The 17,006-nt window shown below is 30.5% G+C and overlaps 1 protein-coding gene across 1 annotated transcript; it reads right to left on the bottom strand.

The window, feature by feature from the left end:
* Positions 1-5,560: 5,560 nt before the first annotated feature.
* LOC136090620 (tigger transposable element-derived protein 1-like) lies at positions 5,561-7,938 on the bottom strand. The gene is made up of 4 exons (XM_065817421.1): positions 7,440-7,938; positions 6,563-7,137; positions 6,331-6,443; positions 5,561-6,239 (listed from the first exon to the last, which is right to left on the bottom strand). The coding sequence occupies exons 1-4, from the start codon at positions 7,660-7,662 to the stop codon at positions 5,597-5,599; spliced, it is 1,554 nt and encodes a 517-aa protein (XP_065673493.1). The 5' UTR covers positions 7,663-7,938; the 3' UTR covers positions 5,561-5,596.
* Between the last annotated feature and the right edge of the window lie 9,068 nt (positions 7,939-17,006).

Below are 17,006 nucleotides of genomic sequence, written 5' to 3'. Positions count from 1 at the left end.
AAAAAATCTTTATATAAATTATGCATATAATATCTTTAGACCTTTAAAAATGTTTTACTTTGTATTCTAGAAAATCGGAAAAGATTTTAAAAAAAAATCTAATGTGAAATGGTTTAAACTCACGTGAAGCACTTTGGTATGCTATAATACTATTTTTTAACACTGTTTAATAAACAAAAGACTTATTAAACTTTATAAAACGACATATAAATGCTTATTAAAAATGCATATAATTCAAAATTAAGCAAATATTTTTTATTAAATAAATTGAAGTTTACGTTAGTTATTTGCATAAACTTTCATTCACACAGATAAAACACAAATCATGACGGATTGGTTTCAAAAAAATGCCAAATACCTTTGTAAAATTAAAGGTATTTTTATTTACACATTTATTAACAAATTAATAAAACACAACAATTTTTAATAGTTTTCAATTGTATGTCTATATTGAACAAACGCGTCATCTGATTAATCTAAAAAAAATAATTGAATTAAAAAATGGAAAAATACACCACATGTATTAACTAGAAATCAATTTATTTATACAAAACAATAAAACAAAATATATAAAGAAAAGTATACATTTACAAAAAAAATTTAACTAAATTTGCATTATCAATTACCAATTGGTAGATAAATCAACTACAAAAATACAAATTATAGATGCAGCGTATTTTTTTTCAGCGTATTTTAACTCTCTCTCCTCATACTTTACTTTCTACAGGATCAACACTCTATATTGAAAAAAAAACAGGGGTAGGGGAGAACTTTTTCCTTAAATTTAAGCCCAAACCTTATGTGCCTTATAAAATATGGGCACTCTATTTGATTTGCAATAAGCTGAAAAAGTATTGTAAGATGTCTCAAATAATAATAAAAGAAAAAAAAAGTAGGCCATGATAAAAGAAGTAAAAGCATTAAAGATTAACACTTCAAACCAATTTATCTGTTGCTGATGCTTTTTCTAGAACATTGTTAAAAATACTCTAAATGGGTCAAGGTTACAACATCAGTTTTTGTAATGTCTAATAACATCTGTCCAACAAAATCTGTATATATAATGAGGTAAAATAGCATCTGTAAATATCAACAACATATGTAAATATAATGAGGTATATTAATATCTGTCATCAACAACATCTGTAAATATAATGAGGTATAATAATATCTGTCATCAACAACATCTGTAAATATAATGAGGTATAATAATATCTGTCCAACAACATCTGAAATTTCATTAGTGCCTAACAAGACCTGTGCAATAATTAAAAAAATATTACAGATGTAGTTATATCTTTTAAATTATCAAAGTGTAATAACATCGGTGCAACTACGTCTGTGGATTCTACAAATGTAGTTACATCTTTTGAATTATCAAAGTGTAATAACATCTGTGCAACTACTTCTTTAGATTTTACAGATGTAGTTATTTTTTAGATGAATTAACTAATAATGTATTATTTTTACCAGATGTAGCTACATATAGGATTTTTTTCAGATGTAATTATATCTGGAAAAACTTTTAAGTAACAATGCATTATTTTAACCAGATGTTATTACATATAGAAATTTTTTCAGATGTAACTACATCTGGAGAAAATTCTTCCAGATGTTATTGGACTTAGAGAAAATCACCAGATGTAGTTACATCTAAAGATGTTGTTAGGGGTTGTTGAATTTTCAGATAATATTGGACAGATGTTATTAGAGTAAAAGAAAATACAAATGATCTTGGACAAAAGTGTACAGATGATCTTGGACTACTCCACGGATGTTGTTGGACAGATGTCGTAATTTTTTACCGTCTAAATCCCTAAGAAATGACATTTATTGCAAAGACAATTAGCTATTACACAAAATAACAAAAACATAATAAAACAACAGCCATCAATTATTATGAAATAAATAAAAAGCAATAAAAAGAGATATTGTCAGTCAGGTGAGTTACACTACTAATAGTTTCTTGGTTATCAAAATAAAATAAACTCACAATTGGGTTTGTATTCAAAGTGTAACATTTCAAAATGCTAAAATAAGATAATATCTAAGCATACCAATAAAGCACAGTAACACGAAATAATATTTACAATATATAATAACAGTAAAGTGTTAATAACTTAACATAATTAAGAAAACACTGCATAATTATATAGGTTAGGTTATGTACTTACTGGATTATTTATAGTTTCGGAGTGTCTTTGTTTTTTTAGTGCCATTTTGACTAAATATTTCCCTCTTGAATTATTCATTATAACTTATATATAAATTATTCATTATTTCACACACAATGCTACTTATTAAGTGACTAAATGAATCAAACAAACAAAAGAGTAATTAAAAATAGCGTGCTCGAAAAAAAATACACTTGACAGATGTCATTACGTACCCGTCTATGGTTATGTATTGCCAACAAAAATTCATTAAGTACACTCGTGACTTTTACCTACCGTAAGAACTTGCAAAACATCAATTAATAATATCTCTAGATAAAATACAACTACTTCGGATTGATTTACGCACTTAGTGGCTTTTTCTTGCAATATGTTATTAATATTTGGGCATCATAGTGTATAAAAGTCAATTTCCTATAAAACTGTACTTAATGAGTTTTACTTGTCAACCGACGATATAATGACAACTTTTTTATTCAACTAAATATTTTCCTGATGCAAAATAAGTTTAAATTATTATATACTTAGCTTTTAAATATTGTAGATTTAGTTATTATTGATAATAATATAAATTTAACATAATTATTAAATGTTTATATATTTTTGTAATTCATTTAATTACCTAACTTTTACACAATAATAAATCTAAGGTATCTTTTGTAAAGAAATATCAATAATTTATATTCAGGGGGTAGCTTGGATAAAGTAAAATTTACTTACAATATTACTATTTTTTCTTTACTCTCAGTCTGAATCATATATGCTTGCGACATTTACTTATAGTATAAGTAATATTATAAGTAAATGTTAAAAGCATATAGCATAATATCATTCAGTTCAAAAGTCATAATTTTATTATATGCCTTTGACTAAAGCTTGGTCATCATCGTTGTGTCATTCTTCAATAAATTTTATTTATTCGTGGAACAAAAGTATTGTAACACAGTCAGGCGTGATTTTTTTTAAATTTAGGCGCCTTAAGAAGTCCTTACGGTCTTATCACAGAGCACCGTGGACGAGCATTTAATATGAAGTTCACGCCTCCTTCCTAACTGATATTGCAAAACTTGCACAGAGGTGAGATTTGAACCTCGGATCCGATGTTTCTGAGACAAGTGAGCTACCACTGCGCCGCGGCTGCTCTTTTTTACGGGGGAGGTGTTAAACCTCGTCCCCTCTATAGTTGGTTTTTTACGTATTTAGTCGGGTATTTGACACAATTCAGTCGGATAAGTTTTCGTTTTGATGAATTTTTTTTTTTTTTAAAAGAAGCCAGTCGGTATTTTTTGGCAATTTACCCTCGTCATTTTATTCGTAGAAATACCACTGAACACATTGAGACAGTAGAAATGGCAGCCCAAACAGATTAAAACACTTGGTACAGTACAGTTGCAGTTTTTTTTTGTTTAGGGTGTTTTATTTTTAAAGATGTGGCAAAGAAAAACTTACTCCGAATCGGCAAACCATAAATCAAAATGACACTATGCGTACCTTCAACAAATCATTTTGAATTGTAGCTGAATTATTTAGAACTAAAAAATTCAGCTACAATTACATTTAGTTAACTTCCGGCAAAGTACTAAAGTCTTTTCTAAACTTAATGCAACAAAAGGTTAGTGAAGTCTTTACTAAATTAACAAAATTTACATTTAGCAAAATTTATTTAAAGTTAATCGAGTTGGCGAAAATCGTTAACAATTTTTCTTATCCAACCACTAATCTCTCATACATATTTTATAATTAGCAATAAGCATATATACAAACACTCAAATTTTTTTTGTAATTGTGTGTTTATGATGGTAGTTTATTTATTTACTTTTTTTCATAACTTTTTTCAAATGTGCATAAAACTACTTTTATTAATTTTTATTGTTAATTTATTAAAGCACAGAAGTGAGCATTTTTAAAAGTTATTAATAGTTTAAATAAATTAAAATAGTTTTAAAATAGTTTAAACAAGTTATAAATAGTTTAAATTTAATCTTGTTTTATTGTTTTTATTTTATTTTGGAACTAGTTACAATAAGTTTTTTTTTTTTTAGCATCACAGACAGATAAATTGAACGATGATATTGTGACCCTAAATGAAGTGAAAAATGCTATTCAACTAAGCATTGATACTGTCTTATCTGAACAAGCAGAGATTAAAAATTAGTTAAATGTGTTAAACATCTAATATGAAAAAGACTTAGCGACCAGTAGTAATATGCAAAATCTAAATGGTCAAATAATTCTTCAACTGACTTGTGACTGTTGATAAACATGTTCAAAAAAATATAGGACAAAATGAGTCATTACGGAAAATGAATAAGAATAGTTGAGATATAATTACAAAATAATATGGAATTTATTTAATCTGGTAGTGATGGTGGTACTTATAGTGTGTGGAAACTTTTGTGTAGTAGTACTCTGCATTACGTAGCCACGGCTTTATTAACTGGCAAAAAGTCTCTTGCATTATTTCAACATAATTAAACTTAATTGTTTATATTTGTTGTTATCACATACAAAAATTCCACTTTTACACGTATTAGAAACGGATGTATAACAGAGTTGTTAACAGGAAGATTTCTTACAATTCCGGAAAAATTCTTTCGGAAGGATATTGATAACCAGGATTTTTTTTTTTTCGTACCGAATTTTACAAAAAAAAAAAACCGTCGATGTTCATTTCGCAAGTGCAACTTACGAAATGTAGCCTTTCGCAAGTTGTATTACGAAATAAAACTGTTTTGCTAATACAGTCGTCCCCCGGTTAACGAACTTAATTCGGAGTACGAACTAGTTCGTTATCCGAAAAGTTCGTTAACCGAAACGCGTTTTCCCATAGGCCGCCATTAAAAAATTTTTAATTGGTGGATTTTGCCGAAATAATGGGGGAAAAAATTCAAAAAATTGTCCAACTTGATAAATAAAATAGGCAAAGGTGAAATGATTGAAACCTGAGATTTATGCACTTTTAAAAATTGAAACAAATTGAAATTGTGCATGAAAATTGTTTGTCAAAGTTTTAGAAAAAACTAAAAATTGAACATGAACATTGCTTATCAAAAAATGAAAATTCAACAAGAAAATTGCTTGTCAAATTTTTACCAAAAAATTGAGAATTGAACTTGAAAAATGCTTGTCAAAATTTTACGAAAAAATTGAAAATTGAACATGAAAAATCCTTGTCAAATTTTTTACCAAAAAATTGAAAATTGAACTTGAAAGAAAATTCAACAAGAAAATTGCTTGTCAAATTTTTACCAAAAAATTGAGAATTGAACTTGAAAAATGCTTGTCAAAATTTTACGAAAAAATTAAAAATTGAACATGAAAAATCCTTGTCAAATTTTTTACCAAAAAATTGAAAATTGAACTTGAAAGAAAAATCAACAAGAAAATTTCTTGTCAAATTTTTACAAAAAAAAAATGAAAACTCAGTCGGAGTCATCCGCCAAGTCAATTGCAGCAGCCCTCTTTTGAGCAGTTCCAGATGGCCCAGCAGCTGCAGATGGCCCAGCAGTGAAAAACTTGTCACTGGTCGTTTGTTTTTCCCTGGCTTTGAGCATGGCGCGGAAATGCTTGACCCCAACAGCTTCAACATGGTCAAGAGCTTGCTCCACCTCAAACTTCTTGGGATGGTGGGCCATTAAAAATTTTTGGACCTTGTCCCAGTGGATGAAAAGATTTTTAATGTCAGCTGACTTAATGGGTTCCTCCTCCTCAGCAGTCTCTCCAGTTGCTTCAGCTAGTTCAGCAGCCAACTCCCTCAGGTCCTCCACACTCAGGTCGTCAGTGTTCTCTTGAACAAGGGCAGTCAAATCGTTGGCATCCACTTCCATGTTGAGGTTCCTGGCAGTTGTCACAATGTCAGCAAAGATGGCGTCTTCGTCCTTATCTTCCTCTCCTGCTCCTGGTGCAGATTGGCAGGCAGCTGGATACAGGGGCCTCCAAGCAGTGTTTAGGGTTTTTTGAGTGACCTTCTTCCAGGCTTTGGTGATGAGAACGATGCACTCCTTGATGTTGAAGCTTTCCCTCCAAAACTTGGTGACAGACATTGAGTCAAGTTCCAGCTGGCACCTGTTAAACAGCAGGTTAAAGAGCAGATGAAAAATTTGTTTTGTTGTCAATTTAAAAAAATTCAACAGAAAAAAAAATTCAAAATTCTCACCTTTCAAACAGCAGGTCAAAGAGCAGCTTTGTGTAGAGCTTCTTGAAGTTAGCAATGACCAGTTGATCCATGGGTTGGAGGATAGAGGTGGTGTTGGGAGGCAGGAACTCAATCTTAAAAGAGAAGAAAAAAATTGTTAAAAAAATTAAGAATTTCTTTTGTTTTCATTTTCAAAAAATTGAACAGAAACATTTTTTCAAAATTTAAAAAAAAAAAAAAAAGGCAAACTCACTCTGATCCAACTGTTGCCTGGTAGCAGAGAGTCACCAGGAGGGTGACCAGGGGCATTATCCAAGAGCAGAAGGGCCTTCTCCTCAATGTTGTTCTCAGAAAAAAAAGCCTTGACCTCTGGAGCAAAGACTTCATTGAGCCAATCCTTGAAAACGACTCTGGTGACCCAGGCCTTCTTGTTGGACCTCCAAAAAACAAGCAGGGTGGACTTGTCAAAATTCTTCCCAAATGCCCTTGGAGTCTCTGACTTGTAGACCAGCAGTGGCTTGATCTTGCAAAGGCCAGTGGCATTGCCACAGAGAAGAAGGGTCAGCCTGTCCTTCATGATCTTCTTTCCTGGCAGCTTGTTCTGTTCCTGGGTGATGTAGGAGCGGCTGGACATTTTCTTCCAGAACAGACCAGTCTCATCAGCATTAAAGACTTGATTGGCAGTGTAGCCACCTTCATCCATGATTTCTTGAAAGGTCTCCTTGAACTTGTCAGCATCTGGCTGGTTGGCACTCCCAGCCTCTCCAGCCATCTTCACATTCTTGATGCCAGTCCTTTTCACAAAGCGGTGGAACCACCCATGGCTAGCTGTGTAAAAAAAGAACAAAAAATGGTTAAAATTTTGTAAATTTTCTTTGCGACGAATTAAAATTTTTAACATGTAAGTCTATGCGAAATGTCGATTCAGTTAACGAACCGCGGCGGGAACGAATCGAACGAATCCCCATAGACTCACGTGTTAAACTGCAACTCGGTTAACGAACCGCGGAAAAAAAATTCGAAAAGGGGTTTTAGGGGTTAGAAAAAATTTAAAAAAAAAATCACAAGACTAGGGGGTTTTAGGGGTAAAAAAATAGGGGTAAAATTAACAAATTCATCACTAGACTAACCTGCAAATCCTTTGGGTTTCTTTCCTTGGTTGCCTTCCTCCTCATCAGCCTCATCAAAAGGTTCAGGTTCAGAGTCTTCAGCTTCTTCTTCTCCAGGGTAATCCTTCATGAGTTCTTCAAAGATCTTCCTTGCTTTCATGCAAATGTGCTCACCAGACACAGGATCCCCTCTCATCTGCATGTCCTCAATCCAGAGGATCAGGAGCTGCTCCATTTCATCCATGACTGGGTGCCTTTGCTTTTTGCTGACAATTTTTGTGGATCCTTTTGTAGCAGTTTGAGCAGCAGCCAAGATTTTTTCCTTCGAGCTGATGATGGTGCCAATGGTTGATTAATTCACACCAAACTCCTTAGCCAGGTCACTTTGCTTTTCACCTTTTTGCACTCTTTGAATGATTGTCTTTTTCTCTTCAAGAGTGAAAACTTTTCTGCTTTTTTTCGCAGGGTTCGACATTTTGAAAAATCGCAAAATCGATAAAATCGCAAGTGGGAAAAAAACCTAGAAAAAAGCACAAAAATGCATGAAAAATATTAGTGAAACAAGAAAAGAAAAAAATGAAACAACAAAAGCACACCCAGCACAACCATTCACCTCCCAGGCTTCCATGACACTCACAAAACTGAGGGGGAAATGCTGGACGGCGCGCCCGACCTTCACGCGGGTGTGCACGCCATTTGGCGGTCCCGGTTCGTTAACTGAGTTCCGGTTCGTTAACCGGGGGAGGATTTTGGGCAAACTTTCGGTTCGTTAACCGAAAGTTCGCTAACAGGGGGGTTCGTTAACCGGGGGCCGACTGTACAAAAGTAGCGCTTACGGAAAAAAAATTGTTGGCCAAACGGATATAATCGTGAAAAATAAAGTTTTTATATACCAAAATGTTTATTGTAAAATCTTATTTTCAGTATTGCAACATTTGAATACTTCAAGGTTTTGATTTTTAAAATAATGATAAAAAACCAAATTCCTTTCCAAACTGAACTCTTTCGCATCGCAACTTACGAAACAGTTCCTCACGGAGAAAAACTTACGGAACGCAGCATTACAGATATATTTAATTAAGTTTTATGAAACATTGCCTTTGTTGAAATTAAAAAAAGGCCTAATTTAAGTGGGGAATGCTAAAACTTAGTTATATAATAAAATGCCTAAAAATAGCTTAATTGTTTTACCGATTAAACATAAAATTATAGAATAATTTTATGTTTAGTCGGTTTCAATATTTTCAATTTTGAGGTGCTCTGTTTTATGAGCTTTTGCTTTTATTACCTCAATAGCAACAAGTAAATTTTATCTTTTTAAAGCCATTATTTTTAATGATTTTTTCTAAAATATTTTCCTTTATATATAAAAAAAAGTCAAGGTGGTAAGGTGGGAAGGACATTTGTCGCCCCTTGTGTCGTTGGCCCTGGAGAATGTTTTAGTTTTCAACATCCCAACGTTAATGAGACTATACAACTGCTTATACTTGTAGCAAAAAAGCAGGCGCGTGCAATACAACCCTTCCCCGGGTCTTCGCTCCAGGAAACAATTTTAACATAGAAGCTTACTTGGAATATATAAGCGCTGAAGGTTTCAAAGCTGTAGCTAGTCTTAAAGGTAGTGACAAATTGCAAGAATCAGTAAGAACTGAAAACGGCCAAACAACACTCAAAGTTCAATTAAACTTTGTAATGAAACCAAATATTTTACTAAGTCTTTATATATGAGAATATAAATAGTAAACTTCCATTTCTGCTAAGCCAAAGGCAATAAACTACCGAAAGTCGGAAGTAAACCAACGTCGGAACTTGATAAATATAAGTACATAAAAACACTGGCATAGAAACATGTTGCGGAGGGAGCGTTGCCCTTTCCCCCAAAACTAAATCAAAGTTTCAGTTTTTTTAATTTAAATTTTAGCTGCGTTAGGCCCCCTTAAATCCCGTTCCCCACCCCCATCTGAACTTTCTTAACCTTTCTTGGTCACTGAATATATACATATATCATCAATTGTTTATAAAATAGATCTGGTATATATTTACATATATATATATATATATATATATATATATATATATATATATATATATATATATATATATATATATATATATATATATATATTTATATATATATATATATATATATATATATATATATATATATATATATATATATATATATATATATTTATATATATATATGTATTTATACCAGATATATAATCTAAGCTATTAAAGAATCATTTAACAACATTTTATTTAATAAACAATAACATTTTTTTGTGTTAAATGTTATTGTAAATTTGCAATATGCTGTATTTCAACAACAAATGTTGTATATCAGATAATGTTGTATATCATGATAAGAAACCAACAAATGTTGTATATCAAATAATGTTGTATATCATGATAAGAAACCAACACTCTCTGATTGCTTCGAGGGGGCATCTGAACTCGAAAAGGATCTCACTTTTGCTACGGCATGGGGCTCACAGTGGCTGGTGAACTTCAATACAGATAAAACTCAATTTTTTTCAGCTAATCGTTATCGCAATAACTTAGATCTTCCTATATTTATGAACGGTGATGTACTCGATGAGTAATCTACTCTTCATCTTTTAAGATTAATTCTTACTTCCAATCATTCTTTGAAACCATATATCAAATCAGTTGCAAAATTAGTATCTGCCAAGGTTGCATCTCTTTATCGAGCTAGTCACTTTCTTACTTCGGATTCTATTCTCTATCTCTATAAATCTCAAATCCGGCCTTATATGGAATACTGTTGCCATATCTGGGGCGGTTCTTCCAATGATGCCCTTTCTCTTTTAGACAAGGTGCAAAAATGCATTGTAAACATAGTTGGACCTGGCTTTGCAGCCAACCTTCAACCATTATCACATCGCCGTAATGTTGCTTCTCTTTCTCTTTTCTACAAATACTATAATAAGTACTGTTCTAAAGAGCTAGCGTCTCTTGTGCCATCTACTAAAATTCATTCTCGTGTTACTCGTCATTCAATTAGGTCTCATCCTTTTTCTGTGACTATTCCTAAGTGTTCCAAAAACTTCTATTCGTCTAGTTTTTTTCCTCGAACATCAGTTCTTTTAAATTCGCCTCCTTTATCTTGCTCTTCTGAATCATTTAATTTGCAATCGTTTAAGTCGTCCGTCAATCGCTTTCTTGCTCTACAATCATCATCTTTACTCTTTCAGTAACTTCCAACTTTAATTAGTGGCTGCTTGCAGCCTTGTTGGAAGTGAAGATGTTTAAAAAAAAAAAAAAGAAAAAAAAAAAAAAATATCAGCCTAAGGTTTTATGCAACATTAGATTTTTGTTACTAATAGATAATTTGCATCGCTAAATTAAAGTTTATAGAGATACAAAAACAAAAATGTATGATACAAGTATAAAAAACTTTTTTTTTTGTTTACATAATTTCTCCGTTAAATTTATATATTGCAAACATCAAACATAAATCAAAAACTAACACATTAAGTTTTAAATAAAAAAATTCCCTACAAAATTTATGGAGTAGTTTTGATAACGGGTGATGCGGAAGTTATCGGACAAAATACAAACGTCAATAACTTATTTATAAATAAAAAAACAAACTATTATTATATTTTTTTTAAATAAAGCATTTATCTTTTAATAAGAATATATTATCTCTTATATGAAAAAATACCACCATCTGCAATTGATCTCAATTTTGCTCAGACGCCTTTCATATGCGACTGTAAAAAGATTAAATCAATTTCTTGTAGTTTTAGTTTAATGCGATCAATCAAAACTTGCTCTGTTGAAGCTTGCTAATCTCCCTCGTAAACCTTGTGTGCCAAATGTCCCCAAAAATTTTCAATTGGTCGTGCTTGAGGCACATTTGGGGGATTGGATTCTTTATCAACGTAATAGACATATTGATCCATCCAATTTAGAGAATCTTTAGAATAATGAGAACTTGCTAAATCTGGCCAAAATAAATAGTTAAAGTCTCCAAGATACTTGTGAATAAATAGAAGAAGTCGTTTTTCTAAACATTCATTAATATAGATTGATGAATTGATCGCTACAGCCTTGGAAGTGCGAAACAATGGCTTGGAAATACCACGGTCAGATATGGCTATCCACATTAATAATTTATTCGGAAATTTCTCTTTTCCTATAAAACGAACACTTTCTGGGCATGTCTTTTTGTTGTTTGTGTAGTATCCAGAATTTCCAGGCATGTTGTCCCCTGTAAAATAAAAGTATTTTTCGTCATCGATGACTAGAAGCGATTTTGTGTTATAGAGTTGATTAACTAGTTTATTGCTTCATTTCTTTGCCTTTATGTGTTGTTCTATAGTGTATTTTGGAGTCTTTTTACTTTTTTAATATTTAATATTCATTTTTTTTAACTGACAAACAATTGTCGATTGATTTACACCGAATTTAATACCTATTTTTCTCTGACTGACCCCTTTTCGATTGTTGACAAGTCTCGTTAATTCGGCTTTCTTTTCTCTAGTCCAGAATGTCGGACGACCAGGGTGCTTTCTATCAGAAAACGATTGAACAGTTTCAAGTCGTTTTATGTTATCATATATTGTACTTCGAGCAAATCCTTCCTTTTCAAAATGATTTACGATTTTTTTTTTTTTTATATTAGGTTTATTTACAAAAAATATTTTTAGTCGCTTTCGAAAAGATTCTCGTTCAGCTGCATTTAACCTCATTTTAAATAATTGTGTTTCAAATAATAAAGTTTATATTTTATAGAACGTTTATGCCTACGCATAAAACCACAAAAACTAATTACTATGCTCAAATAATGAAATTAGGATTAGTCCGATAACTTCGGCATCACCCGTTATTGGCTGATTATCATTTTTTCTTCCATCATCTATATCTTATGCCTGCTTTAGCCATGGTTATTTGACTTCACAGTTTCTGAACAAAAATTAGTTGTTTATTTAATTATGCATCAATGAAACATAACAAATTGAAAGTAATTGTGTAATGCAAAATTGAAACTGAAAAAATAACTTTTCTAAACCATTTACCAATAGCAAACTTGTCCTTTCCCTGCATAGTTTAATTTTAAAGCAAGACCATTTTTAAAAGCTATTCTTAGAAAATAACATATACAATCTCCTTCATCTTTAACTCTAACTTGTCCCAAATAATTAACCTGCTAAAATGTACAACCTGGCAATAATTAAAGTTACTTTTAATTAAACTTAAATTAGCATAAAATCTCATTTACAAAAAACCTTCAAAGAGTATTTAATTTAAAGAACATAATTTGTATAAAGATATCATGCGAAATGCATAAACGAATTTAAAAAAAGTATATACCATTTGCTCAAGAATTTTCTTGTTATTCAATTTTTCTTCTAGGGTACTAAAACTCTCTACAGTTTTAGTGGCAATAACACACCGTTAGGCAAATCATTAATTGGCATATCTTTGTTACTCTTTCTAATTATGCTTAAAATTAAATTTGATGTGTTTTGTAGTTCACCAAGTTGTACTTCAATGCTTGCCATCAATCGTGCCAATAATACCTGCATATCTTTAGGGGATACAATTTCATCTTGAAACAATAAAATTGATAATATTCTTAAGAAACTATAGAACAAGCTATATGCAACATTTAGAATTCATGAAAGTAAATACAACAATCACTAATAAAGAAAATAAAATTAAAGAGAGAGGGGCAAATTTTGAATGAGAAAAATATATACTTGTTAATGGATTCATAATAAAAATTTAAAATTACTATCTACTGTAATGGAAATTGTACATGCTTTGAATGACAAAACTTATAAAACTTAGCTATTAGTTAAGTTGAATATTAGCATGGATCTTATTATTAAGGATGACTAAGAATGAACACTAAGATAAACATAAGTTTTAGAAAAATTGAATGGGTTTCACGAAAAAAAAACATAACTAAATAGTAAAACAAGTAACTTCTCAGTCAGAATTTCCTGACTTTTCCATGACTTTTATCTACTCAGTTACATCTTACGTTTTTCAATAGCAACTTTTAAGTTTTCAATTACATCTTGAAAAGGTGAAGTTGTAAACTGGAGTTTAAGATCCATTTAAAAGCTGTATTTCTAAGTAACTATATTGATACTTAAGCTAGTCGTCATGTTGTCTAGCAAGCTGATTACTTCAAGAAAAAGAGCGGTTTTTTTTAATAAAGTGAACTTCAATATCTTTATAACTTTTAACGAGGAAATTATATACAAAATAAAAAAATAAAAAATGAGAAAGGTTTTAACTTTGTTTTTTTATTCGAAAAAAATAATTTAACAATGTATTTATAACCCTAATTTAATGTTAGAGTTTATAATATTTAGCTATTTTTCGAAAAAAAGACTTATTCGCGGACGTTTTGGATCAAGTTTTGATAAACATTCGCACTTTATTAAAAGGTTTTTGAGAGTTTTTAAAACCAATATGACTACCGTGTACATTAATAGACTAAAAATTTCAAAAGTTATTGATAATTTTGTATTTTCGATATAAAATTCTAATTTTCGTTTTCGAAGTTTTTTGGGGGTTTCTCTGTAAATTTAGAGATCTATGACCGTAATAAAATAATGGTAAGTTAAAAAATTTATTTCATATACAAAAAGATTAAAAAAATTAGATTTATTCAATGTAAATGATTATATACATTGGTTAGTGTGATTGTGATGCCAACGGGGTAAGTTGCAACAAATTACTTGGGGTAAGTTGAATCATAAAATAAATGTTTTTATTGATTTTACGCACTTTTCTAGTTATTTCTAAAGTAATCGACGTTTTTTTAACGTCGATTTTTTAACGCCGATTTTTAACGTCGATTTTTATATTTTCAAATTTTTTACACCATTAACAAAAAACATTTAAGAAATTTAGCTGTTGAATTGAAATGTAACTAATTCTTTTGTTTGTTTTTTAATGAATGTTTATTGCAAGGAAATTGTTTTTTTGTTAAAGTTAACTTATATATAAGCAGAGCCGTTTCTAGGTACCATGGGGGCCCATGGCAGAAGGGACAACTGGGACCCTGTATATGCGCGAATAGGACCCCGTTTATTTCAATGCAATGATGTTGGTTGACCGTCAGGGGCCCCGTTAGCTTAGGGCCATGTGCAAATGTCCGGCTTGCCCACCGTATTCCGAAGGCTCTGGATCTAAGTTTGATTATTGTTTGCTTTTATGAAACTTTATCAAGTTTTACATTTTTTATTTTTTAGAAACATTTATTTCGTCATTTATAAACATTTTACAACGATCTTGTGGTACAATTTTTATTAATAAAATTTAATAAAAAATTAATAACGACAGGAGCAAGTAGAAGACAGAAGTCTAGTCATCAAGCCCCTATAGTCAGCGTAAAATATTTTTTACAAAGTTCTCATTATATAAATTTACAAATACTCATTATGAAAAAACAAGTTAAGACATAATTACAACAAGAATACGACAAATTGCAAAAATTAAATAAATACGGTAAGAAATATACAGTAATAATACATACAGTAAGAAATATTACAAGATTTTTTTTTTTTTTTCATTTAAAAATACAAAAATATGTTTGTGTCTGTTAATTTAAGTAAATACTGTTTAACTATATTTTTAAAACAATTTATTGAAGTTATACTTTTCATCTTTTCATTAAGAACTATGTTCCGCAGACGAGGCCCTCTATATGAAATTGAGTAATCAGATGTTTTAAGAGTTGACTTAGGTAAATTAAAATTATGGATAGAGCACCTCGTTAAGTATTTATGATTTATTTTTAGAAATCGGTTATTAAAGAATTTTGGAAGCATGTCATTTTGATATTTAAACATGAATAACAAGTTTTGGAACACGTTTAACTCATAGACATTAAGAGCTTTTATTTCCCAGAGTAACGGCTTGGAGTGGGCGTATTTATGAACATTACATATAATTCTACTGGCTTGTTTTTGCTTAATATATATATATTTTTTAATGCTGAACGGCAAGTACTTGCCCAAGTAATATTACAATAGCTTATGTAGCTATGGATAAAAGAGTAATATAAATCTATTAAACATTTTTTACTCAGTACGTGTTATGTTTTATGCATAATGCCTATAGTTTTAGAAATTTTGTTTTCAACTAGCGTAATATGATTTTTCCAATTAAGATGTTCATCAAATATTATTCCTAAAATTTACTATATTGTTATTTATTATTAGCTGAGGAAGTTGCAGAGGCAAGTCGTCGGATTTAGATTGATGATGAAATAAAATGTACTTAGTTTTACTGATATTCAAAGAGAGTTTGTTTGACTTAAACCAGTCATTTAGGTTTTTTAGCTCACGATTTACTGTAAAGAAAATTGTTTTTATATTGGAATGGGTATAAAAAAGATTAGCGTCATCAGCAAAACAAACAAAATTAAGCATGTTTGAAGATAGGTAAATATCATTTACGTAAACCAATAATAGTAAGGGTCCAAGAATAGAGCCTTGAGGAACTCCGCAGCTTATTGTTTCTAACTTTGTACTCGTTAAATCATAAGAGATTCCTTGTTTTCTATTTTTAAGATAACTTTGCAGCCATTTTAAGTTCCTATTAATTACTCCATATGTTTCTAGTTTGTACAAGAGAATTTTATGATTAACAGTGTCAAAGGCTTTTAATAAGTCAATAAACAACCCAAGAGTATAACTTTTTTTAGCAAACCCATTTAGAATTTGACTAGCTAAATCAGTTACTGCATGATGTGTTGAATGCCCTTTTCGAAAACCAAACTGTTTGCTGTATAAGATATTATGTTTTTTAAGATAACTATACAGTTTGTTATACATAATACGCTCAAGCAACTTTGAAAAACAAGAAAGGATAGATATAGGTCTGTAGTTAGATGGTATAGAATCGTCGCCATTTTTGTATACAGGGACTACTCTTGCTATTTTTAATTGACAAGGAAAAATACCAGTTGTTATTGAAAGATTGAAAATAAACAAAAGAGGTAATTTAATAACATCAAAAACAGCTTTTAGAACATTAACATTAATATCATCAAAACCGGCACTTTTATTTACTTTAAGCGCATTAAAGGATGCCTGAAGTTCATTTAGAGACAGTTCCGACTCATCCATTACATAGTGTTTTATTTTTAAATAGGATTGGAATGTTTTATTTCCAGGAGTTACATCTGCTGCTAATTTTTTTCCTATGTTTATAAAAAATTTGTTGAAGTTTTCAGCTATTTCTTTCTTATCAAATATTTGTTTGTTCAAGGTTAGCTTTAATCTATTTGGAATAGTGATGTTTTTTTGTAATTGTTTTTTCTCTGTAACTTCTTTAATTACTTCCCATGTCTTTTTACTATTTCCAATTGAATGTTCTAAGAGGTTAGAATAATAATTTTTTTTTAATTTGCTTTTTTATTTTTTCAAAACAACTTTTATACTTTTAGTATTTAATTTCATTGTTATAAGTTTTATTTTTTAAAAAGTTTTCATACAACCTTTGTTTTTTTCTGGATGATTTTCTAACACCAGTTGTCATCCACAAATTAAAGTTTTTGGAACTAGTTGTTTTTTTAATTTTTGGATCTTTCGT

Source organism: Hydra vulgaris, chromosome 14, assembly GCF_038396675.1.
Source record: "Hydra vulgaris chromosome 14, alternate assembly HydraT2T_AEP".
Classification (NCBI taxonomy): Eukaryota; Metazoa; Cnidaria; class Hydrozoa; order Anthoathecata; family Hydridae; genus Hydra; species Hydra vulgaris.
Note: the sequence above shows the minus strand (reverse complement) of the source record. Positions and strands in the feature narration are given on the sequence as shown.

Bases quoted from the DNA above. Each gene is read 5' to 3' on its own strand.
- LOC136090620 (XM_065817421.1), bottom strand. From the start codon at position 7,662: ATGGATGAAATGGAGCAGCTCCTGATCCTCTGGATTGAGGACATGCAG. The intron at 7,138-7,439 runs GTTAGTCTAGTG...TTTTTTACACAG, and splicing joins GAAACCCAAAGGATTTGCAG to CTAGCCATGGGTGGTTCCAC. The intron at 6,240-6,330 runs GTGAGAATTTTG...GCTGTTTAACAG, and splicing joins TTTGACCTGCTGTTTGAAAG to GTGCCAGCTGGAACTTGACT.